General features: G+C 45.4%; 1 protein-coding gene across 1 annotated transcript; it reads right to left on the bottom strand.

The window, feature by feature from the left end:
- Window positions 1-1,829: 1,829 nt before the first annotated feature.
- Window positions 1,830-26,519, bottom strand: LOC136580794 (pre-mRNA 3'-end-processing factor FIP1-like). The gene is made up of 15 exons (XM_066581650.1): window positions 26,327-26,519; window positions 20,836-20,881; window positions 18,737-18,803; window positions 17,923-18,023; window positions 17,207-17,259; window positions 15,258-15,368; window positions 14,239-14,369; window positions 12,430-12,542; window positions 9,891-9,996; window positions 9,523-9,706; window positions 8,096-8,153; window positions 7,955-8,010; window positions 7,111-7,276; window positions 6,159-6,305; window positions 1,830-2,815 (listed from the first exon to the last, which is right to left on the bottom strand). Exons 1-15 carry the CDS (start codon window positions 26,442-26,444, stop codon window positions 2,656-2,658), a joined length of 1,617 nt encoding a protein of 538 aa, XP_066437747.1. The 5' UTR covers window positions 26,445-26,519; the 3' UTR covers window positions 1,830-2,655.
- Window positions 26,520-27,239: the final 720 nt, after the last annotated feature.

A 27,239-nucleotide genomic window follows, 5' to 3' on the forward strand; every position in this document is an offset into this window, starting at 1 on the left:
TCTTTTGAGCGATAATCGTTGTGCCTAACTGCACTGATATCATACAGTTTTCGTTAAGCTGTCGCTCATCGTTGTCTTTCAGCGCGCTGAAAGACAACGATGAGCCTCATCAGGGATTCACAGTGGGATACAGCTGATACTATTGTTTCAGCTGTATCCCGCTCCCTGATGACAGGCTGGGTATGAAGAACAGAGCAGTTCACCTTTGTTCTTCATACCTGGCACGGAGCGCTCAGCTGTATAACAGCCAGGCACTCCGTGCAGAAAACATCTGGATGTAAAAGACAAGCGAGGACACCCCGCTTGTCTTCTGCATCCTCCGCTCTGAGCACTCGGCTGTATAACAGCCGGGGGCTCAGAGCAGGGAATAGCTGTATGCAGAAGGCAAGCAGGGGTACCCTGCTTGTCTTCTGCATCCTCCGCTGGCAGCGCAAGGTGATCGCTCATCTTGAGCGATCAGCTTGCACTGTAAATGACATAACGTTGATCGCCCAAAAGTCGCTTATCGTTGTCTAAATAGACCTTTAGTGTAAACCAGTTCTATCCCCATACTGTTAACACTTTGAATCTTAGATTTTCCAATGATATGTAGAATATAAAAAGGAGCTAGTAATACCTTAACGCAGTTTCAAGCCCACCCTACACTGCCAGCTCCTTGAGAATGGTTGGTATGGTAAGGGGGGTCTTTATATTTTGCACACTCAGGGAAATAGTATAAGGGAACAGTCCTACGTGTTTTGTTTTTTTTACACTATGCTGTGGGACTGCCGGGGTTTAATCACAGCCGCCGCTAACCGCATTGTGACAGAACCCTCAACTGGAACAGAACTATTCACTTGCATTAAAGAAACAGACAGCATTTTTAGTGTCTGTTTTACAAGTATTTCATTTATTACACCTGGAATATTAAATGGCGTACTGCGCTATTCAATACTCCAAATACAACAAACGGAACGCTGGTAAACCAGACACTAAAAATGGCGTCTGTTTCTTTAATGCCAGTGTGTGGTTCCTGTCCGGCGTTTTGTTGCAATGCTGTTTTCAGCAGCTGTAATGGAACCCGCTGACATAATCCTACAGTATTGTAAAAGCACTGTGGGAAAGCTCCCTAAGGGCTCCTTCACACTGGCGAGTGCGACGTCGGGCTGTGATTCACTGCCTGATATTGCACTTGCTGCTATGTGAAAGCCCTGTGGATGTGAGGCCGTTTCATGTGAAAACAGCCTCGCATCACTTTGGGGATGAAAGGAATCACAGAGCATGGTTCTCCCATTGCTTTCACTAGAGCTGCCCCCAGCCCCATTGAAAACGATGGTCGATCTCACAGGACATGCTGCGCTGCCATGCAGGAAAACCTCGCTAATGTGAATGAACCCAATCAAAAGAACGGGGTTCATATTTGTGCATCACAACGCACAGATCTCACGCAATTTTCTCGCAAGTGTGAAGGCAGCCTCCGTTTATTACTGGTAGGTGCGTTCTCTAACAGTGTACATAAGTCTATACAAGATGTGATGATTTAGTGTCGCACAGGCTGATGGATAACAGTATAAACACATAAGCTGAAGTAAAGGCATTGGTGAGGTGCGCTGCAAGCTAGACTGGGCCCCGGGGGAAGAAGCATCCCATAAGCCCCTGCTCTGCACATTGAGGCATCTAGCTGACCTAGAACTACATTTCCCATTATGTGGCCCAGCTTGTGGCTTTTATCTTCCTGCCTAATCTAGAAAGAACATTTCTTCAAGGCAAGAAAATGTGACTTCAGTTATTAGCACAGGGTATTTATTACACCCCCAACCCCCTCCCCACCCACCCAAAAATCACTCGGCCAGCTCAGGTCCAGGCAGCGATTTCAGTTCACATAATCTGTTACATTGTAGCTTCTGTTAGTACAACAGGTTACATTTTGACACAATGCATTCAGTCAGGGTGCCGTTTCCACAACAAGAATAGTGACTCATGCGGTGCTGTTCTAGTCCTATCAGATGAAACTGTGGATGGAGGCTGCACAGCAAGTGTCAGTATAGCCTTACACCGCAAAAGGCATGTGTGCCGCTCTTCTTTGGTACAAAGTATGTTCTAAACAAGCTATAGCTTAAGGGCCCCTGACCACATTAGGGAAAAGTTGTCCAAATGTGCCTATCTCTGCAGGACCGAACAACTCTTGCCTGGGGGTGTGGAGGCCTCCTCCCATGACAGCGGGTAGGGGGTGGGGAAATCAACCAGGCACCTCGAATTTCAACACCCAATCCTTTAGTTCTCCCTGGAACGTAGCGGTCATCAGAGGAGTCTGGAAGCCACTTCCTACACTCTACCGATTCAACCCACAAACCCTCAGCGAAGAATTCCTGTGTCTGGATGAGCCAGGAGAAGTGGTCTGATGACTATTGAAGATGTATGGCCACTTAAGGTCCCTGTCCATAGGCTAAAGTTGGTGAAAATGGATCATTTCAGCCATAAACATGATCTTACAAGCTCATACATTACCCACATTGGCTGTTAATACATATTACTGTTACATTAGCCAGTGAGTTGATGATCGCCCTTAAAGCAAACAGAACCCGCTCCATAAAACTACTGACTGGACAACGGCAGCACTTCTGCTGTGAAAAGTTTTCTACATTTTTACTGTTTTTGTACTCATGTCCTTGTCTCTCAGACACTACCTAGCCTTGAGGTAGAGGTGGTCTTCTCTCGGAGGTCATGCCGGTTTCCTTTTGTGGTTGGCTCATTGTCTATGCTCTTCTCTTTGGTCCGCTTGCTCTTCTTGCGCTTGTGTCTGCGATTTGGCTCTCGTTCCTCGCTCTCCTGCTTCCTGAAATTGAGTTGGAAGACTAAGTATAGTAGAACAAACACTCAGATTTAGCAGTTCAGGAGTAGAGACGCTCAGACGGAATGCAACCAAACTTTCAGAATGGGTTTTTTTTGTTTTGATTGTTTCAGAGATCGGGAAGGGGGGGGGGGGGGGTCCTCTGCATCCAGATCCTGCTTAAAGGGGCAGAAGCGCTATACAGCTCCACCTGGGGGCGGGCAGCGGCATATGAAATCACAGACTTTCTACTGAGCTTATACACCAGTACGCAAAGAGCCAAATCAAGCACAGCCCTCACGAATGCTTGTACCACCTCATTTTAGTAATAGGTGGGGTCTTGGCACTGAAGAAAAGTACTGATATGTCACTTTATCTATCAAACTGCAATTTTCACACTGAGCCTCGCACTAGGCTGACACACCTTGTTCTGTAGAGGTCTCTACTCACCAATAATCTCATCATTACAGAATATTGTGGACAGTTTTGGGCATCGGTACTGAAGTACCAGGAGCTTGAGGGGGTACAAAGGCGGGCAACTAAATTAATGTATAGGTGGACTACAATACCCAGAGAGGTTCTCAAAATTGGGGTTATTCACTTTAGAAAAAGACAGCGGAGGGGGTGACCCAATAATAATCTCTCCGATCATTTATTTACACCCAGGACTGTGACAAGGGGGCACCTTCTACGTTTAACCCCTTAACGCTATAGGAAGTCCAGTTTTGTCCTGCAGCAGCTAGGCTTGTATGAAGAGATATTGCAGTGTGGGTGCCAGCAACAGTGCCGATTAGCCACGCATCGGAGTTGTTAACCTTTTAAACGCCACTGTCAATTTATCTGAAATTACGACTCTTCAGTGTCCCATGTGCACACTCTGATACAAGTCTATGGGTGTTCCCAAGTAGTCACCTGAGGTACCGCCCAGTCATAGTCAATCCACATATACACATACAGTACATAAAATAGTTACAACATCCCCATGATAAAATCTAAATAAGTAGAAGTTAAACATAACTTCTAAATGCCATTTTTTGGGGGGGTTGCTCTGCCTCTCAAATAAGAAGAAAAAAATATATTTAAAAAAAAACTTACATGAATCCCATATAGACCAATATTTCCCTACAGCTTGTGCTAAATAAACAAGCTCTCACATTAATAATAGGGGAAAAAAAAAGTTGAGTGCAAAAAGCAGCAGAATGCAGTTTTAAAAAAAAATTAAGTACTAAAAAAAAAAAGCACACTACACACAGGTAATGCTGTAACTGCACTGATTTGGTATAAAAGTTAAGTCATTTTTACCAGCGTAAACGCCGTAAGAACGAAACCCAAAGAACAAACGCACAATTGCATTCTTTCTTCCATTCCCCTCATTTACAAATCATCTTAGTATATTAAATGGTACGATTACAAAATATAACTTGTCACAAAAAAAACAAAAAACTCTCAGTCATTTTTATACACAACGCACATATATTATGTACAAATTGTTCGGCTTATAAATTAAAGGGAAATTACAAAACTTATGTTTTTTTTTTTTTGTTTTTTTTAATTTCCAGATAAATACCTATAACCCCTCAGTGACGGTCACAGTGTTTTTACGTCCTGCCGTTGCAGGACATGTATGGAGGAGTATAGCGCCGCTATCTTCCTGCATACAGCACGAGCGTCAGCTGTTTATTACAGCTGACACTCAGGGGCTATTAACCCTTTAAATGATGCTGTCAATTCTGACAGCAGCATTTAAATCCCCCGAAGGATGTTCGGTAGTCCCATATGCCCCTTTAAATGGCCCCATGGCTGCCTTGGGAGACTGCCTATCAAGCCATCACCATGGGGTGACTTGATAGACTGCCTGTCAGAATGCAGTATGATGTAAATGGTATGGCATTACATCTTACTGCAGGAGCGATCAAAGCATCACATGTTGTGGTCATCTAGGAGGACTAAAAGAAAGTGTAAAAATAACAAAAACGTTTTACTAATTATTAAAAAAAAAACCAAAAAACCCTTTTGTCAAATTTGCAATAAAAAAAAAAAAAATCTAAAATAAACCAAAAATACGTATTTGGTCTCGCTGCATCCATAAAAGTCCGATCTATCAAAGTAATGAATTATTTACACCGCATGGTGAACATGGCCTGGAAAAAAAAAAACCCGCCAGAAATGCACTTTTTTGGTCACCCTATCTCCGAGAAAAAATGTAATAAGCGATCAAAAAGTCAATTGTATGCAAAAATGGTACCAATGGAAACGACAGGACATACCGCACAAAATGAGCCCTCAGTAAACTATGTCAACAGTAACTTTTTTTTATTTTTTTGTGTGCAGAAAGACAAAATAATTTTAAAAAATTAAATATCTTTTTAAAAAAAATACAAGTACTACAGCAAAAAAAAAAAAAACTATACAAGTTTGCTATCGTAGCAATCGTACCGACCCATAGCATAAAGTTATCGGCTCATTTTTGTTGCAGTTTGTGCGCTGTAGAAACAGGACGCACCGAAAGATGGTCGAATGTCATTTTTTTCCCATTTTTCTCCACTTAGAATCTTTTAAAGTTTTTTTAGTACACTATATGGTACATTAAATAGCACCATTAAAAAAATACAACTTGTCCCGCAAAAAACAAGCCCTCATACAGCGACGTCGATGGATAAATAAACGAGCTACAATTTTTTTAAAGGGAGGAGGAAAAAAGAAAATGGAAAAAAAAAGCAAAAAAGCTCCGTCACTAAGGGGTTAAGGGTCATCATACTGTATAGAGATACCATCAAAGCATAAAAGACATTTTTCTTGCTCATTATTGTCTACTGATACTTTAATATTTATCACCTGTCCCATTTAAAAGGTTTCCAGGCAATGAGAAAAAAAATAGTTGAGAGCAGCTCAGAATGGTGACAAATAATGAAAGATGATCTCACCCGATTCCCCACAGCCCGCCACCTCCTGCTGCAGCAGCCATAACTTTAGGACCGCTACAGCAAATGAGCAGCCAAAATGAGCCGATGATTGGCTGCAGCGATTACATATCCCAGGTGTCGGTGACTTTATCGCTGCAGTGGGAGACTGGGCACCGGTGGAACAAGAGCGGTGGGGTACCGGATGAGGGGAGTTTGCCTTCTTTTATATTTTGCCACTATTCTAAGCTGCCTTCAAAACTTTTCTTGCCTGGATAACCCCTTTAAACTCACTAGGTTGGGACTAGTCCTACAGCAACACTTGGTGGGGAGATCTTTTCAAGGCATTATGGCTTCTTACACTGCCCTTCCCTACTGTAGCTAGGACTGCACACTTTGTATCAAAAACAATGGGTGTCATAACACTGACAGCTGGGAGAGGAACATACCTCCGGGAAGACTTATGCTTGCTGCTCTCCTCCTCCCGGTCTCTATGTCGATGCTCCCCATGGAGTCTTTCTTCTTTCTCCCAGCTGCGCTTACGCTCATAATCATAGCTTCTCACACGGCTGTAATTAAGGAGTCGCTCATTTTCCCTGGCAAGGTCAACAAAACACAGCATTTCATTTCTACTCAAGGTCAGATGCCTCAAAAGCAAAAAAAATTCCCATTTAACGAGTAACTGCACTTTTTAAAAACCTTTGACATGTCAAAAGTTTTAACCAGTGGGGATCTGGATGTGGAGACCTCTGCTGATCGCTCGAAAAAAGGGTCAGCAGCGCTCATCCATCGGCTGTCTTCGCTCGCTGTTGGCTCTTTTTGACAGTTGAAGACGGATGCACAGATACAGTATCTACAGAAGTATAGAGGACCGTCTTCAGCTGCTGAGAGCAGCCGACAGGCAGTAAAGAGAGCCGAAGGAGCAAAGCATTCAGGTGAGCGCTGCAGCCCCTGCATTTGAGGAATCGGTGGGGGTCTCAGCACCCAGGCCCCCGCTGTTCAAAACGTTTGCCATATCACTGACTCTTTAAATACCAATCTCTTGTGATTGGTCAACTTCAGATTTAAAGTTTCAATTAATTTGGTTTACAATTAATTAGTGATTGTCTTTATCAAGTCATTAAAGAGTCCACTTTTTTCTTTGCTCATCTCATTGGGATTTTGATTAACTTTATAATATATATTTTATTAGCATATTTTGCTTCTAAACCGCTTCAGCGAGCTCCAATCCTGGACTGGAGGTCACTGTCCCTATAGGACATCTGTACAGCGTTGCTTCATGACTTGACACATCAGATGATCCACCTCATGATTAGTTTATACTGTTCTTATAATCAGAAGAACATTTTTAACCCCTCCACAAAATAAGCTGCATCCCCATCAACGAGCAAGGAGACTCACTGTTTGTAGATATTAAAGTTCTGGCTTCTGACTTTCTCCACCTCTCGTTCTTGCTGGCGCCTTGGTGTCCACTCACTTCTTCCAGGGCTGCTTGTACCTTTGACCACAGTGGGCACCCAAGAAGTCTGAGCAGTTGAGACAGCAGGATAGTCCATCCCACCCGGCCCTGCAATGATTAAAGGGAACCTGTCAGATCCTAGAAGCGCCATAATCGTACGTTCATGGGTTCCAAAGACAGGGGCCAATAAGTCGCTGTGCATCTGGGTAGTCGGTGCTCCACAAGCGCATCGGACTTCTCTGCATTCAGTGCGCACACAACACACATTGTTCTTGAGCAGGGCATGTGAACTGAATGCAGAGAGGAGTCCGATGCATGGACCGTGAGGGACCGAGGAAGGCAGGCAAATACAAACATATGAACTTAGTTTATGGTGGTCATAGGACTGGACAGATTCCCTTTAACACTTTGACAACCTCAGCATTTAAATCTCACATACTCATTTACTATTTTTAACTATTCTTTTCTATTGGGTAAATACGGATCAGTAGAAAATAGGATATACAGAGGCAAAAACAGATCAATATTAAGGACATCCGGTTGTAATGTCATCTGTAACACATCCTTAATACTAATCCGTATTACTGACAGGTTACGATTCACTCGTCTGCACAGAACTCCTTTCACAATGCTCACCTCCATTCCACAAGACCTAGCCGACCTGCCAAGGATGACCCCGCTCTCCTCCTTGTAGAACACTTCCATAGTTATCCATTCTTGCCGTTCTCAGTGAACTGACTGCAGAGTGCCTATTACTATCGGACCAAACTAAAAGGTATTACTCACCATTAGAGAAGTAGATTTGGCGAGGAGGTGGTCTACTGTTGTATGTGACCGGGGGGCTTTTAAAGGAAAAGTCACATCTTATTAAAGGAAACAAGATTAGCAAAACATTAAGTCAATTTACTTCCAGGATCGCCAACTTACCCGCTGGGGGTCGGGATGTGGATAGCAGGGGGAGGAACAAGCGGTGGAGGCAGAAGTGCTACAACAATAACGGAAGCATGTATCAGTTTCTGTTCACATAAGAATGTAACAATAGGTGCCCCCCAAAACATAAGGAGTGTAGAGGATGCACGGAATACAATGCTACATTTTATAATGATTAATAGGGCGCTTGTAGATGGAGCGATTTATCGTTCACACAAGCGAATGATGCCGGCGTTTTTTTTTTAACAATAATCATTCTGTGCAAACTAGTGTTTCTCAACTCCAGTCCTCAGGGACCCCAACAGGTCATGTTTTCAGGATCTCCTATAGCAAGAACACCTGTGGCAATGTCTACGACAGCGACGATGACTGCATCACCTGTGCAATACTGAGGAAATCCTGAAAACATAACCTGTTGGGGGTCCCAAGGACTGGAGTTGGGGAACACTGGTGTAAACGAACCTTTACCCGGTAATGGCATAGCAATTTGAAACACATTAACTCTGCTGACACCAGTGGAGGCATGCAATGAAGGTCCTATCAGTGTGACAGGAACTTACATGAACAAACCAGACTTAGAAATATGACAACATGCAAAAACAATAACTTCTCAGTGGTTTCTGTGTAGTACATTAACCTGGTTTTACTCATTTGAGGCTTTAGATCTTCATTCAAAACAAACGCGCGGTTTCAACAAGTTTTCTAAAATGTGCCAGGTTCCCCTTACCCACTAGTTCACTGCTGTTTACACCCTGTTTCAGGTCTCTAAGTTCTGATTTTCAGGTGGTCTTCTCCATTTTTCTATTGCCTTGCTGTTTGCAATCCACTGTCATGCAGGGGTCTGTAGCAAGCCTAGCATTCTGCAGTAGTTCACTGTCCTGAACTTCCTTGCCCTGACTTCCCATGCTTATTGCACAGCCTGTAGTCCAATCAGCAGGGAGGCAATATCTGAATGCCTACCCCTCTGCTCTTCCAGGACGATTGAGGCATTCTTGCCAAATGGTGAGTAAAGCCAATATAATGTGTGTGTACACACACACACACACACACACACACACACACACACACACACACACACGAGAGGCAGAGATTGTGAAGATCATTATCACAGTGTCTGCAGATCTGTCAGCCTGCAGCCTAACCTCTGAGTGAACAGGAGGCACTTCTGAAGATAGCAATGGTGGAGGAGCTAAGGAAATGTCTCTGTGCACTTGTTACTATGGAGGCTCTGTACCTGACTTCTGACAGTGGATTGTAGAAAAACCTAAAGAGCGACCCCTAGTGGCAGCCCCTTCAAACGTGATTTACAGTGGTAAAGCAACAACATTTTTAATGCAAGTAGATACAGTTGTCTGAAAAGCTAGTGCCCCTTTAACATAAAAGAAAATGATTCCTGTATCTGTCCATCTTGCACATACAATCACCTGGAGGGTGCAAGACTGGTGGAACTTGGGTAGTTGGAGGAGGACGCTGGAAGAAAAGAGGAGGTGGAGGGAGTCCAGTGAATGGTGGAGGATTATGGACAATGGATGGTGGAGGGAGTAGAGGTGGAGGAGGTTGCTGATGTTGCATGAGAGGATGAGGCTTGTACTCCTGATTATCAACCACCTTTAGAAGGACATACATTAGTCATCATTAGATCTAGAAGTTATCACATTGTTATCACATGCCCTCTAGGATATGTATGGATTCATTCACCCCAACAAACAGATGATACATGGGATTTTCATTAGGGCAGGGGACAAATTAGCAGACAATGAAGGGTGTTACAGCCACATACAAGATTACTTACCTGAATGGGAAGGTCATCCGGATCTTGAATGTCCCATCTCCTGCCTTCCACGCGTGTGATGCTGCAAATCTCACCACCAATTACATCAATTGCCTTGGCTTGCTTCCTAACAGAAAACCATACACATCTCTCAGAGACTGCAGTATAAAGAGGGTACAAGAGCGCAGAAGATAAATGGAGTAGCCTTCTAAAGCAATTCTAGTTCAGGATCAATACAAGATAAGTAGAGCTCTTTGTGCTCCATTATAGGTTAGAGCTGCATTCACAGTTCTGCAGGCTTCAGAGCTGACATCTCACAGCATCCCTTTCATGGGTTTGATACCTACATGAAGTTTGACAGCTTGTATTCAGGTTAGTGTTTACACAAAACAGTCTACAGTTATCTGATGGGGAAAAAAAACGGACTGCGTCTCTGCATTGTATTCGCTCTGATGGCCTTTTTGGATGTCCGGCTTTTGCAGCTTTCTAAACATTCTCGGTAATGAACAGCAACATTGCAAATGTTGATCTAAAATAGAATACAGGCTGCAGTGCTGAATCAGTGAACGCAATGTAACATCTACAAAGTCTCGCTCCGTCCACATCTGCATCGAGGCTTCCATCGGCGCAATACTGGATATGCCATATAACATTCCTATTGAGTAATGGGATCCCACTGTGCCTCCTGTCTTACTGTCCGATGTGATGAAAGCAACAGCGCTTCCAACGCAGATGTGATGGCAGCCGGACTCCATTACCTTTCTCTAAATTGTATCTAGAAGAAAACTTTTTTTTTTGCACAAACGGAACACGCTGCACAATTTACTCCTCTGTTACACCAGAAAACTGGCTCGGTGCTTTGATGAATTCCCCCTAATGTTCTGACTCAGGAAAGGAAGGTAAGATTGTGTTTTCACTTTACTATTTCACCCTTTACAATCCAATTTCTCTGCCATCCGCACACTCCGATGGAGCTCTGTCCTGCATACTGTAATATACTGTGCAGATGCAGAAGAGCCTGTGACATCAGAGCGCCGTCCCGCGTACTGTAGCATACGTATGCAGAACAGCCTGCGACATCAGAGCGCCGTCCCACCTACTGTAGCATACGTATACAGAACAGCCTGCGACATCAGAGCGCCGTCCCACCTACTGTAGCATACGTATGCAGAACAGCCTGCGACATCAGAGCACCGTCCCGCGTACTGTAGCATACGTATGCAGAACAGCCTGCGACATCAAAGCGCCATCCCACCTACTGTAGCATACGTATGCAGAGCAGCCTGCGACATCAAAGCGCCGCACCGCATACTGTAGCATACGTATGCAGAACAGCCTGCGACATCAAAGCACCGTACCGCGTACTGTAGCATACGTATGCAGAAGAGCCTGTGACATCAAAGCGCCGTCCCACCTACTGCAGCATACGTATCCAGAACAGCCTGCGACATCAAAGCGCCGTCCCACCTACTGTAGCATACGTATGCAGAACAGCCTGCGACATCAAAGCACCGCCCCGTGTACTGTAGCATACGTATGCAGAACAGCCTGCGACATCAAAGCGCCGTCCCACCTACTGTAGCATACGTATGCAGAACAGCCTGCGACATCAAAGCATCGCCCCGCGTACTGTAGCATACGTATGCAGAACAGCCTGCGACATCATAGCGCCGTCCCACCTACTGTAGCATACGTATGCAGAACAGCCTGCGACATCAGAGCACCGTACCGCATACTGTAGCATACGTATGCAGAACAGCCTGTGACATCATAGCGCCGTCCCACCTACTGTAGCATACGTATGCAGAACAGACTCCGACATCAGAGCGCCGTCCCGCGTACTGTAGCATACGTATGCAGAACAGCCTACGACATCAGAGCACCATGTCGCGTACTGTAGCATACGTATGCAGAACAGCCTGCGACAGATTGCCGCCCCGCGTCCTGTAGCTTACGTATGCAGAACAGCCTGTGACATCAGAGCGCCGTCCTGTGTACTGTAGCATACGTATGCAGAACAGCCTGCGACATCATAGCGCCGTCCCACCTACTGTAGCATACGTATGCAGAACAGACTCCGACATCAGAGCGCCGTCCCGCGTACTGTAGCATACGTATGCAGAACAGCCTACGACATCAGAGCACCATGTCGCGTACTGTAGCATACGTATGCAGAACAGCCTGCGACAGATTGCCGCCCCGCGTCCTGTAGCTTACGTATGCAGAACAGCCTGTGACATCAGAGCGCCGTCCTGCGTACTGTAGCATACGTATGCAGAACAGCCTGTAACATCAGAGTGCCGTCCTGTATACTGTTGCGCGCATATAATATATACACATATTATATATTACACACAGAACCACCTCCGACATCAGAGCGCTGTCCTGCATACTATTAGAAACATGTGTCAGTCCTTGTGCGACACACACACACACACACACACACACACACACACACACTTTTTCTCAGCCATTCCCGACTGGTAATGTTGAATGATGCTCCTTCACAGACATAATTTAAGCACATCTGCAAGAAGTTATTAAATATTGACAGTTTTACCCATTTTGTGAGGCTTCTATTACCAATTTTCCTCCCTCAATATTAAAGCTCAGGTCACTCTCAAACAGATTTCCTTCTCCTTTGCTGGCATGGCCCGTCCTGCCTTGCTGCACCTATTTGTAAGACACGACAAGGGACCGCATTTTATTTTTTTAAGCAACAACCAACAAGTTACCAGATCTTACATGATGGGATATTAGAAATCGTGTGTAATAGAGAAAACGGCACAAGTCTGGAATAGCTCTACCAATATCAGTTTAAAGGGTATGTCCATTTTTATAAAGCTCCATTGCAGTGTTCGTGCACTAAACAAACATGGCGCGTAGTCGGTTCCTGCAGTCCTCTTACCCATCTTGCCTACATACCATGCTATATAGTAGCACAGACCTCTGAACTACCAGAGCATGAAGGGAAGGAACAGTGAGGGGCAAAGAGAGCGCCCTGCTAGGGGGAACACCCACTGAGCTCTGAACTTGCAGCTCCTCAAGGCCGGCTTCACGCGGGTAAGAAAATCATGTGAGATTTATGCATTGCGAGATGCCCAAATATGAACCACATTCTTTTAGATGGGGTCATACACACGAGCGATGTTTTCCTGCATGGCATTGCAATGCAGGAAACCAATTCTGCCATGTTATACCCCATTTTCAATGTGGCCGGCGCATCGCACCACATGCTAGGTGCAGGCGAAAACAATGGGAGGAACTCTGAAGTGATGCGAGGCTGTTTTAACATGAAAATGCCTCACATCCTTGGGGAATTCACATGGTGGGGAGTGTGACATGGGGGGCGGGATTCACAGCCCGATAGCGCCCTCGCCAGTGTGAAGTTAGCCTAAAGCAGGCATGTTAGGGAAAGCAGGATGAGGGCTCTTATCTGCATTCAGATTCTTTGTTCTCCAGCGGGAAACAAGGTTATCAGCACTCCCCGTGGAGAACTACTGATAAGGCTGAACAATGATTTTTAGGTTGGACTGAATTTAACGATCAGCTAGCAGTGCACGAAAAGTACAGGATGGGCGCACATTTAGACGCAACGAGTATCGCTAAAACGATCGCCTTTTAGCGATTTTTTAGCGATCATCGCTCCGTGCAAATGGGCCTTCAAGCAGAAAGGAGGAACAGATTTGGGGATTTAATTACAAACAAGCTACAAAGTGTTTTATGACGTAACATGACGTTCCATTTTCTGCCACTTCGCAGCTCTTGGTGTCTTGTTTACAGTTTCATGGTCCACGAGATGCGTATGCGGCCAAGTTTAACCAATTTTCTGTACCACTGGTAAATTTGCTTGTGACCGGATTTCACTTGAAAAATAGATTCACCATCAACCCCACAAAACGATTTCTCCTGTGCCGGCGGCATTTTCCTATAAACAGTAAACAGCGCTGCGATGTGGCAGAAAACGGAACTTAATGGTACGTCATAAAAAACACTGAACCTTCCCCTTCCCCCCCATGAGAAATGGTCCCATATGCTCTATGCTTTTAGTGGAAGCAAACAGTGAATCCTTCCACATACAGTAGATAATGAAGACCGGAGACACCTTTATAAAGGAAATTAATGCAGTGCATCATGAGATGGGACTGAAGATATCTTATTCTAGTAGGACCAAAATAATAAGACAACTAGGTTCCATTCATACATCAACTCCAGAGATCTGCAAGAAATACAGTATAACCAATGAGGTGCTGCTGAGAATCCGGGATGCAGAGGGGGACACACTTCCTAGGATTGTCACCCCTCACATGTGAATAACAATAACCATCATAAAGCTGTGACAACGGAGTCAGGTGAAAGTTTACTTTACAGTTATTTTGTTCTCCTTGCTGTGGGGATACGAGGCCTCCAGGCCCAGCTGCAGCCTTCTCTGCTTCTCACAATAAACTTTCCAGGTTGCTTCATTGAATCCATAGTTGAAGTAGTCAGAGAGATCAGCACCTAGAAGTAGACAACACAAGGATGCAAACTCAATACCGACCAATGCAGCATGTAGCTGAACACGTGAAAGAAGATCTGTCATCAGAGTCTGCTGTCCTATGTAGGGGCAACACAGCATGGGATCACGACCGCATCGCTATTAGCCGCAACAGCGCAAAACAAATATAGGGGCAAGCAAAGACTACACCAGACATATAGTTTGAGCACATGGAATACACCACTGCCCCCCTCATTGACGAATGGCTGCTATGTTGTCTTCAGTGACGTTCATACTTGAAACCTTGAACGATTTTTCCATTCATATCAGTTCTAGTCATTTATAGTCCATGACACAAATAACTGGGTGTGAATATAATGTAGGCAATACGGTATGATTGACAAGAAGTATGTTATGTGATGTGGGTGAGAGTTACATAGTATGTAAGGCAGAAAAAAGAAATATGCCTCTCCATTTCAGCCCATTACCCCCAATGTTGATCCAGAGGAAGCCATCCACTCTGTACCTGTAAGGCTGGGTTCTCACAAGGCAGATTCCCACCAGAAATTTCGCGGTTTGGCCGCTTCAAAACCCGCGGCACTTAGCCGCGGGTTTTGGATCGGCTTGGCCGCATGCTTTTCCGCTGCGACCGGCGCTCCCATAGAGGAGAGCGCGGCCTCAACGGAAAAAAAAAAATTGACATGCTGCAGCTAGGGAATCGGCGCCGCAGCACCGACTTCTGAGAAATCTCGACCACATGGCCGACTAATCCCGGGATTAGCGGCCGCAGGCGGGCTTGCCACGGCGAAATTCAGGACAGATTTTCCGTGGCAAATCCGCCCTGTGTGAACCCAGCCTAAAGGTTGGAGGAGAAACTCACAGGTATCAAATTACATCATTTCAGGTTCTACCTGGTTTCCTCCACGGCTTTTCTTCAATAGTATCCAGATCCACTTCCAGGACAGGCAGGCCATTAATGCACCCTGGAGCAGAAAAATCGATTCCTTTTGGCGGCAGCTTACCTAGGATTACAACCAGAATTGTTACATTTCCTATAGAAGGGTTCTTTACACTGGATAGCAATCAGTTGGGTTTTTTTTTTCCAATGTAAAGACTTTGATTTAACTTTGCACCATTTTTTAATTACTTATTGTCTTCTATAGTTACAATCAAAATTATTCAACTTCATTGCAAGTTAGGTTTGTGAAATTTGCAATACAAAAAGAAAAACAATCAGACAAGAACAATTTAAACAGCTCAACAAAACTACTACAAGTGGTTTCACCATATTCAACCCAAAATGCCACTTTTAGTGGCTGTGACAGTCTCAAGATTATTCAACCCCTTCATGACAAGCATCTTTAGTACTTTTGCTGTTCAGACGTGCTACAAACATGATACATAGCAGGACACCAGCTTCAGACAGCGTTCCTGAGGAATCAGCCCAATCGCCTCCAGTTCACCAATATTCTTGGGCTTGTGTGCTTCAACTGCCGTCCTTACATCCCATCAAAGGGAGGTCCAAATTAGGCGAATGTAGTGGCTGCTCCAGAATCTTCCAGGACTTCTGAAATTAAGCCTTTGTGGACTTTGAGGTCTAATTGGGATCACTGTCCTGTTGGAAGGTCCAATGACACCCAACCTTCAGCTTCTGGTCTACTAAATGCATAGCCATGGTTTACAATTATGTCAAATTCAATTCTCCAGAATATTCCTATACCCTAAAAAAATGCTATATAAGATATATAATGATCAGCCATTATAATAAACCACCTGTCTACTATTGTGTACGTCCCTTTTAACCCACCAAACACAGCTTTGACTTATCAGAACAGTAACTCCGCAAGACCTTTGAAGGTGTCCAATGGTTTCTGATGTCAACAGCCAATCCTTCGAGTCCTATAAACATAGATGAGTAGCTTTTCAGGCACATCCAACACATGCTCAGCCGGATTGAGATCTGAGGAATTTGGAGGCAGCTTGAACTCTATCATGTTCTTCAAATCACTTTAAAGCAATTTTTACAGGGCTCTGCCAATCGAGGATACCGATGTCACAAACAGGAGTTGGTCTTCCTCAATATGTAGATACATGTGACATCCAAATGAATGCCAAGAACTAAGGTTTCCCAGCAGAACATTCACCAGGGCATCATACTTGTCTTCATCCCATAGTGTATCCTGGTACCATTGCTTTCCAACTGCCAACTGATGCACACACCAGGCCATCAATGTAATGGAGTACAAAACATGATTTATCAGACCAGGTCACCTCCTTCGATTGCCCCATCTTCCAGTTCGGATACTCACAAACCCTCTTGTAGCCACTTTTGGCAGTGGACAGGAGTCAGCATGGGTATGGGTATGGTCTAGTCTGCGGCTTTACATCGAACTGCGATTCTCTGTGAGTTGTGACACTTTTCTAATATGACCAGCATTAACTTTTTGAGTAGTCTGTACTGAAACAACTCTTCTGCAGAATCGGACTAGATGGAGCAGCCTTCACTTCCCACTTGCATCAATGAGCCTTGGGTGCCCATGACCCTGTCGCTGGTTCACCAGTTGTCCCTCCTTGGACCATTTTTGGCAGGTACTAACCACGGTATCCCCCATGACCTACCGTTTTGCAGATGCTCTGACTGGTCATCTAACCATCACAATTCGGCCCTTCTCAAAGTCACTCGGGGCTCATTCTATTTGCTTCAAGAATGAACTGTTCACTTGCTGCCTAATATACCCCACCCTTTACAGGTGGCATTGCTACGAGGTAACCAATATTATTCCCTTCACCCATCAGTGGTGAGAATGTTATGGCTGACCGTGTGTAATGTAACTTTTTGAATGGTAGAAGGAACATTTACCCGCCGCGCTGTAGCTTCTACCCCCTTTCACACTTTGATTTGCAGTTAGCCCCCTGGAGGAAAAAAAGAAATATACATATGCAAAATTAGTGCAAAACAACGAAAACAATTTTAACCAGTGATAAGCACATATGGATATCCATTTCAGCAATTTTTTTGGCCAATACATAGAAGGATCATAGATTGCAGCATTTCAGACAAGGCAACATTGTTGGAGGAGATACTGAAGAACTTGTCAAACCACCGACAAACAATCCGTACTTTGATAGGTCATTGCCAAAAATCATTTCTACCAAGACAATCATTGGAAACCATTCAGATATTAGGATGTCCTAGGGACTTTCACATCTGTAGAACGCCCTGTCCTTTGGGAATTTCACCCCCAAACGTCTACATTTTGCGAAATAGCTAAAACTGACCAATCTTGGACTTGGCAAGGCATCATCTGCGAGTTCCAAGGGCATGCCAGTGTCTTCTTGCCTTTTGCTATATGTACAAGTTAGGTCCATGTTTAGTGGTCAGTGATGGGCACAATCACAGCTACTATACAAGCATCTTTTGCTGTCGGTCACTCAATCCTACTGCAGCTACTGTTGACCCATCATCAATATTCATATCACAATCCAGGCACTGAAACCAATCATACTGTAGAATTACTATAGTAATGGACGAAAAAAAATATTTTCTCACCCTGCCCTAATGGAAAACATACATACATGCTGGATAGGACGCCTGTTCTTATGTCGCCAATCGTGACCTTCACATCATCGCTATCCGTGTCGCTGTCATCGTCATTATCACTGCAGCTCAAGGCGACCTGTGTGAAGAGATAGATTTGGACGGTGCAGGTCAGTAGAGCGCGAAAGGAAAGCCAATGGATGGATATGTCTTTTTCTAACCAAAGCAACCCCATGACTACGTTTGGCATCCCCTATAGGTATGATAATGCCTCTCGGTCAAATATAGGGGCTGCATTAGTCCGCTTTTACAAGCTATACAGCCTATCACTATGATTAACTAGCTATGCAAAGTGTATCTGCCACAGAAATTATGGCCTTTGGCACACTAGCCTATTTGTGTCCGTGTTATATCAAGGGTAGCGCACGGCCCCATTATAGCCTAAGGGGCTATGCAGGTTAACAGTTTTGGTTTTTTTCACTCGGACGATGGTCCATATGAAAAAATATGCATCACATGTCCTATTCCTTCCCATATCATGGACAAGAAATAGGACATGTTAATGCATGTCTATGCGCCGTGTCCGTATAAATTGGACCGCACACTGACAGCTATCCATGTGCTGTCTAATGCAAGTTGTGCCCAAACCTCTTGGGCCCAACTCATACATACGGGAAGTGTGCAACTGGCCTGAAGTGCAGAGAAATCTGACACACCGATCACCTCCCATTCTATAGGGAGGAAGAATATATCCAAAAAAATGCTAAACTACGTGAACCTCTTTAATTAGTAATCTAGTGTCTCTTGTGGTGACCGATTCCCAGAGATCCACCATGGGATCATTAGAATTACCTGCAGTGAATCATCCTTGTGCTCCACGCTCCCGCTAGAGACATCTTGCTCACAGGACTTTGTAGGACTACGCATTTACGACAAAAAAATTAATGAGAATTAGGTTTCTATTAGCCATTAATAAAGTATAAACAAAAAGTCACATGATCATACGGGATTGTGCCACCTAGAGTGGGTATAAGAGCAAAGGAGGCCTAAGGGTGGAGGACGAAGTCTGGCCCTTTAATTAGAGGGGTTTTGTGAGATGGAAAAATTAGGTGTCCGCTTTTTTTTTGAGAAACAGCGCCACTCTTGACCATGGGTTGCGTCTGATCTTGCAGTGCATCCTTAAGACACGTTTACATGTAGCAGAAATGTTGCGCATTTTGGTGGGGATTCACAGCAGATTCATCAGCTGTGGATCCGCACCAAAATCTGCGCCGATAGTGTGGATTTTGAGCGGTTTTCGCCACAGATTTCCTGCTGTGAAAAATCTGCAACATTTCCGCTACGTGTAAGTCGTACCCAAAGGGCGAATGAGACAATCTGACATTTCTGCAACAGTATATGAGGATACTTCCATTGCAGGGAATACTAGACGCCCGCAGACCAGAGGAAAGGAAAGAAGACTTTTTTTCTAATTTGAGACAACCCCCTTATAGGTGTAACCCACCCAAAAACATTTATCACCTATCCAAAGGAACGTATGATCATTGGAAGTCCGACCGTTGGGACCATGAGAACGGCGCCCCGAGTCCACCTAGTGAATGAACCAGCTGCGTATGCATGAGCACCACTTCAATCACTTCCGCAGGGCTGACGGAGATAGCCGAGCACAGTGAATGGAGAAGTAGTCATGCATGTGCACCGACACTCCATTCACAGGGGTGCGCCGTTCTCATGATCCATGGCCATATAGGATATAGACTGTCAGTATATAGTCAATTACATGCATGGCCATATACAAAAATGAGAAATGTATATAATATAACCCTGTGAAATTGCTTACGTAAATTACGAGAGTGATGAAGCCTTAATTAACTGTTACAAATATGAGTAAATTCATATAATTAGCCGGATAGTCCTTCACTGTAAAGCCTGGTTTAGACACAATGATTACATCTTTTGAGCGATAATCGTTGTGTGCATTTACAGGGCAAAGTGATCGCTCAAACATTTAGCAATCACTTTGTGCTCCGAGTGTGGCTGCTTGTCTTCTGCTCAGAGCGCCCGTTTGTTATACAGCTGAGCACTCCGAGCGGGGGATGCAGAAGACAAGCGGGGCCGCTTCTCTTCTGCATCCAGCTGTTCTCTGCTTGGAGTGCCCGTCTGTTATACAGCTGAGCGCTCCGAGCAGGGTATGCAGAACACAGCTGGACCGCTGTATTCTTCATACCCCGGCTGTGTTCACGGAGCAGGATACAGCTGAAGCATGCTGAAAGAGAACGATCAGCGATTGGTTAACGAAAACTGCTCGATGTCAGTGCAGTTGGACACAACGATTCTCGCTCAAAAGACGGCTTTGAGCGAGAATCGTGTCTAAATCAGCCTTAAGCAAATCCCCGTCACTTTTGATCCCAGATCTGTTGGCATTCTCCAGATCAGTCCGTACAGTTACTCATCTGTGATCTGGATATATTAGTCTGTCTGACCTGACGGCGTTTAGAACACCAGCGTTGGGGTTTCATATCTACGTTGGATCCTCTGGTTGGAAGTGCCGTCACCAATCCGGCTGCAAATACCAGAAGAAAAAGTGCTGCACGCAGAGCTTTTCCTTCCATCCCAAAACCAGGCAGCTGAGTGGATCCCATTAGAGTCAATGGGGTCCGCCCGGCGCTGTTCGATTCAGTCCGGAGACAGAACTGTTTGGCCATGGGAATTCCCCTTTCCTTCTTTCCGAACAGATCAGGAAAGCGGAATCCCCAACGTAGATGTGAGAGCTTCAAGAAACTAAATACATGGCGATCCCTTCGTGTAGATTTTGTATCTGCATTGCTCATTCTTCCTGGGGACTCCTACTTCCTGCGGCTGATCCCCCGTTCACAGTTTATGGCACCTGGGTTTACGGGGTGGGAAGAAGATTTGCCATGTGACATACAACAAGGATGTGGAGACGTTACCCAGGCGTTGATCCGGTCTCCTCCTCATGGTGGCGAGTTGGTGAACCTGAAATAGAAATGTTAATAATGTGCCGGACGGTTATACACAATAATAGACAAGACCTGGCGGTAGAGAGAGGGAACAGCTTCTAGAATACTACGGGATCCATCAGTCACCAGAATAGAGGCAAGAAAAAGAAAACTGGCCCAATTAAGTTTTAAAATAATTTTTTTTTTGCTTTTTGGATATTTTTATTTTAGTTGGTGCCTCATTTAAAACCCACAACGGGAAACCAATGGAGCTCCAAATCTTGGGGTAGGTTCAGCCTACGGTGGTGGCTGCCATAAGAAGCTGTCGGATCTGTATATGGTAGATCGTGCCGAATGGTCCCAACTAACTACACAACGGGGTCTGACAGCTTCAGTCAAGTTCTCCATTCTTTCCATCAAATCTGCCGACAGACTCTGAATGCTGGCGGTGGGAAAAGAGCCTCAGGGTAGGTTCACACCATGGAATTCACATAGATTTTAGAGGTTGAAGTCACGTAAGAATATTTCCATGGTGACGCATTCTCACTTAGCAGAAACGCTGCAGAATTTCCACAATGGAAAATTCTGCTGCAAATTCAACAGCATTTCCGCCTAAAATACAACGTCAAATTTGGCGCGGTATATTGGATGGAAATGCTGCGGAACTTGCTGTGGAATTTTCACACAGCGTTCCTGCCCCATGTGAACGTACTCTTAGGACGCGTTCACACATCGCTAATTTGCTGTAGATTTTGGGACATGTCTACAGCAGAAGTCACCCATATCATAGAATGGTAGACTTGGAAGGGACCTCCAGGGTCATCGGGTCCAACCCCCTGCTCAGTGCAGGATTTACTAAATCATCTCAGACAGATATTTGTCCAGCCTTTGTTTGAAGACTTCCATTGAAGGAGAACTCACCACCTCCTGTGGTAACCTGTTCCACTCATTGATCCCCCTCACTGTCTAATATCTAATCTGTGTCTCCTCCCTTTCAGTTTCATTCCATTACTTCTAGTCTTTCCTTGTGCAAATGAGAATAGGGCTGATCCCTCTGCACTGTGACAACCCTTCAGATATTTGTACACCGCTATTAAGTCTCCTCTCAGCCTTCTTTTCTGCAAGCTAAACATTCCCAGATCCTTTAACCGTTCCTCATAGGACATGATTTGCAGACCGCTCACCATCTTGGTAACTTCTCTGAACTTGCTCCAGTTTGTCTATGTCTTTATTAAAGTGGGGTGCCCAGAACTGGACACAGTATTCCAGATGAGGTCTGACTAAGGAAGAGTAGAGGGGGATAGTGACCTCACATGATCTAGACTCTATGCTTCCCTTAATACATCCCAGAATTATGTTTGCCTTTTTGGCTGCTGCATCACATTGTTGACTCATGTTCATAATTTGAGTTCAGTTGAAAGGATGAAATCTGCTGCAGATCTGCACAATGAGGGGAAAAAAATGTACGCGAACCTGAACTGCACCCAGTCCTGCAAATTCTGCTTATTTTTTTGCGCCCCCCCCCCCCCCCTCGCTTTTTCTCTCTCCCCGTATAACCATCTCTTCTATTTTTGTATGGAAACAACCTCTTAAATAAAAATAAATTTATTTAAAAAAACAAAAACACAGCAAAACTTGTGGTGGTGGTGGTGGTGGTGGGGGGGTGTTTAGAATAGGTGGTCGAAGAATACACTAACTAGAGCATCATATCATATAAGTGCAAGTTATCTTAAACAAGCAGGTGCAAACCCAAAGAGGCCACAGCAGGCAGCTCCTCTGACTCCCCCGTTAACACGCATGCTCGGATCAGTCGCTGGGAGAAGGAGATAAGCGCTAAGGGACACTAAGTAAGTAATCGCCCCAAAAATATCATTAAATGCAGCAATCTGCTCCTTTTAGGATGAAAAATATTGAAAGTGAACAAGACTTAAAAAAAAAATGTTATCCAGTCAGAAAGAATGGTGGAAAAATACCAAAAATCACATCCTCGCCTCACCCAATCCTGTTCTGACTGCGCCGGGTTCTCGCACGGCTCTCTGCAGCAGCGATGACATCACAGGGAATTATCACTGCTGCAGGAAGAACTAGAAAGCAATCAGGGATCGGCCGCTGTTGGCGCAACGATAATTCAGTAAGTCATTTTAGGTTTTTACCCCAATCTGCGCCACTTTTAGAATTTTTATTCTAACCGCATAACCCACACAACATACGGCCACGTCTTCAGTCTGCGTTCCCTCTACATAACTGACAATATTCAGTAACCATATTTACAGAAGAGTCAAAAGGAATCGCAGCCATATTAGTTGTCACTTTAGGATTAGATTCTCGGCCGCTGAGAACATATAGACATTTTATCAGCTTGTTCTTCAATAACAAAGTTAAAGAGCCCGCCGGTGAATTTTTTTTTTGTAAACTGCCCCCCCAGTATATACAGGGGGGCCATGGAAAAGTACACTCTTATGAAAGCTGTTTAAGAGAATCTCTCTCTTTGTCACCAGTTACAACCAATCACAGTACAGCTTTCATTTTACCTCAGCAGTATAAGAAATAAAAGCTGCGCGGTGATTGGTCGCAATGGGTGACAAAGAGATTTTCTTTTAGGGTAAGTTTATATGGGGCAGAAATGCTTCAGAATGCAACTTCCACCTCACCTGACCAGCGGCTCGCTGGGAGGCTGCCAGGGGCCGGGGCGCGCTGACAGCACAAGCATTGTGAGGCGAGGGAGCGCTGCATCTGCTGAAATAAGGCGATTGTGAGTCAAAATCTGCACCAATGGTATGGGTTTTGACTTTGTTCTGGATGTGGAAAAGCTTTGGAATTTTCTGCTGTGGACATTCTGCAGCATTTTAGTCCTTGATTAGAGGTTCCTGTCACACATTTATAATAGAGGAGATCACAGCTAATCCTCCTGACTGTATACTTAAGCTCTGTAGCTTATTTAGGTGAATATACAAGCAGAGATGGTACAGGCTGCAGCTGGGCATGTGATGCTGTGCTGAGGCATCATGGGATTATAGCGCGAAGTGTCAAAGCAGGGACAAATCCCAACATCAAGAAGGTGCCCGATAAGCATCAAACAGGGGGCTGCAGTGCATGGAAGTGACTGCAATATATACAGGGGGCCTCTAGAGTGTGACAGACAATCATTTGAGGGGGGACAGGGATGAAAAAAAACGTGTTTTGCCAGAATGTCCCTTTTAAAAGGTTATTTCCATCTTATAAAGTGATGGCATTTCGCTAGACTATGCCATTACTTTATGATCAGTGGGGTCTGGTCTATGGGGCCTCCACTGCTCCAGAGAATGAAGGAGCTGTGTCTCCGATGTAGTGCTGCATCCCCATATAGTAGAAAGTCTATCTGTCCATCATGCATCCCCATGTAGAGAGGCACCCTGGACACCCACCACATGGCCCGATTCACTTAAATGGTCCAGTTCCCTGCATAGCTGCCACTGTGACGGGAAGTGCTGAACCAGTGTTGTAGCTCCTTCATTCTCATGATCTGTTGGGTCAGACCTCCACCAATCATAGAGAGATGGCATATACTCGAGATGACACGACCCCCTACAACTCTTCCTGCCATCATTTCTGAAATAATGGCTGCCATGAGAAGAGCAATATATCTGTTAAAAGAATAGGACCTTGGCAGATAATCTACAGTAACTTCTGATTTACTAATATATAACAACTTTTCAGCTGTGGGTAGAAATCCTCATTAATCACAAAGGGCACATGTCCACGGGCGTTTTTTCACCGCATATTAACCCTTTCCAATCCAATTTGTATTCTGGTTTTCCTAGGGGGCTTACTCTTTTTCTACCGTTATACAATGGCGCTATCTGCTGGCTAAAGCCAGTACTACATGAGGTGACACGTTGGATAGGCTCCGACAGCAGAGAGGCTGGCAATATACAGTAAGAGAACCCCGACGGGCGTCTTCCAACATCAGAGCTGTACAGCCTTAAATCATAATGTCTTCAGAGGTCAGACAGTGGATTGGAAAGGGTTAAGCATCCGTTGCACGCATGTGTGATACACTGTGAATGAAGGCAATGGAAGTCAATGGACTTGCATTGATCCATGTAGACACACAAGAGAAATAAATCGCAAAATGCTTCATTCGTCCCGTGTAAATGGGCCTTTAGTCTCTGCTCTTTGGATATATTGTTACATTGGGCTTACCCTCTTGCTGTACGCGCTTCCTACGAGCGCGGGATTTTTGTTTGGAATTGTGAAAATGTTTTTTTTTTGTTCCATGGCTCTAGATGGCGTGTAAAAAAACCTCCTGGTAACAGAGTAGTACACCTCAGTCATCAAGGAGTTAAACACTACCACCCTATTCAGGAGAAAACGGTTAAACGGAGTCCTTCCGATAGAAAGATCCAAAGATTTGCTGAGGATTCAGTAGAAGGCTGCTGATGGAAGTTCTCCCTCGCTAGAGCCGGCGGCGGGGCTTCTAGAGAGATCAGGGACTCATTATCTTCTAGAACGCTTCTTCCTAAAGGGAATTCCTCTTTGTTTGGCAGCGGACACGAAGGGAATAGCAGAAATACGATCAGTCTGGTACAAGGCGACGGGCAGCAATGTGGTTAATTCTTCTTCTACCAACTCCCCAGCTGGCACTTACCGGCAGAACAGTGTAAGACGAGGGTGCAAGATGGGGGTCAATGCTCGGCGCTGATGGGTCAGATGGGGAACGCAGCCCCCTTGTCCACAAGTGGAGAATCATAGTGATTCTCCGCTCTCGGACGGCAAATTGCAGCATGTTGCGAATTGCCGCGATTCTCCGCAGTGAGCCTGTCAGATAGGCTTACCGCTGAGATCCGTCAGCTGGCTCCTGCTCCCCGGCGGCGGCTCCCACGGCGGATATCACAATGCCGTGGACAGGAAGCCTAATGGGCTTTAAACCTGCACATACACGTTTTAAGACAGAGGTTTGGTTGACTACTGACAGCCAGGCTCCTTCTGTAACTGCCAGCAGAGGAGAAAAATCCTGGCACTTTAACCCCTTATATGCCACAATTAATAGCAGCAGATGACAGGGTGAGGGAAATCCTTCTGTCACCCACAGGCACCTTGCAGTGTGATGGCAGGGTACTAATGGGTTCCCCATGGCATTTGGAAGCTTGACAATGGCGGGGTAGTATTCTAGCAATTGGATGATCAGATCTTCAAGTCCCTTTCAAAGACTTAAACAGCGTCAAAAATAAGGTTTAGGTTTCCATCTCACCTAAAAAAAAAAGTAATAAAAAGTTCTCCAACACATCCATCCAAATATACAACTTGTCCCCCCCAAAATACAAGCCCTCGTCCGGCTGTCAAGCAGTTCTGGCGATGCGACCATGACAGTCCGGTCACTGAGGGGTTAACCGGCTCTCACCCGCAACATTGTATCATTTACCACAGGATGAGCGGCGCAGGGGGGCCACAAGGGGCTGCACCACCGCTGTTACACTGAGCGCCCCCTGGCGGCAGCACCTACCTGCCCCGTACAGCCACAGCTCCTCCTCCAGCCCCTCGGACATCGCCGCGTCCTCGCATGGTTCGCTCCCCGCTGCTGGCGGGGGGTTCTCGGGCTGCGGAGAGGGCGCTGAGCTCATCCCGGAGCGGCTGACGTGCTGGTAAGCGGCGGGTACAGGAGAGCCGGGCGCCAGGTGCAGCCATCTCTAGGGGCCCCGGCACCTGCTCTGCCCCGTCCTAGCGCCGCCGGTCACACCCCTCCTCCTCCTGCCGATGGTTTATCCCAATTGGCTACATTGTTGCTCATCAAGCGGTGAGGGGGTACACCGACGGCCGCTGCACACAGGAGGAGTCCAGGCGTGGTCTACCCCGCAGCCGCTATACCAGAAGGCTGGTAGAACAGTCAGGGTTCTCACACAAACATATTGTTACATTGTATTCCATATACTGTATCAGTCTGCCATAGGCGCCCGTGTTGGCGCTCGCATGAATTGCGCAAAGTACGCACGCAAATAAATTGCCGCATGTTCTATCTTGGCGAGTTTTATGCACACCAAGATAGCCAATTGGAAGGACTTAGCCAATCAGAGCCAGCGCTCGATAACCAATCAGATCAATCTCTTGCTGGAGATGGGGTTTTCAATGCCCATTACCAGCAATACATGCTCTGTTGGCGCTGACAACTGAATGGAAGCCTGCAGGAACGCTGGACAGCAGCGGGAGGGAGTCGGGGTATTAGTGTAATATGTCTCCGCCGGAAGTGTGGCCATGACCAGTCTGAGCTAGAGCTAACACCCAGGGCACGTCCACAGCTCCCGATTAGCTGCGGGACGCATGCACCTTCACAGAGCTGGCGAGAAAGCTCGGTGGAGGCGATGGCAAGGCAGGATGCCTGTATGTGGCATTCTGTTGCCATGGCGACCTGTTGGTCCTCG

Source organism: Eleutherodactylus coqui, chromosome 10, assembly GCF_035609145.1.
Source record: "Eleutherodactylus coqui strain aEleCoq1 chromosome 10, aEleCoq1.hap1, whole genome shotgun sequence".
In the NCBI taxonomy this organism is placed as follows: Eukaryota; Metazoa; Chordata; class Amphibia; order Anura; family Eleutherodactylidae; genus Eleutherodactylus; species Eleutherodactylus coqui.

Coding starts and splice junctions, on each gene's coding strand:
- LOC136580794 (XM_066581650.1), bottom strand. CDS start 26,444: ATGAGCTCAGCGCCCTCTCCGCAGCCCGAGAACCCCCCGCCAGCAGCG. Junction 20,882..26,326: donor GCTGTGGCTGTACGGGGCAG/GTAGGTGCTGCC, acceptor TTTCTATTTCAG/GTTCACCAACTCGCCACCAT. Junction 8,011..8,095: donor CACATCCCGACCCCCAGCGG/GTAAGTTGGCGA, acceptor TTCCTTTAAAAG/CCCCCCGGTCACATACAACA.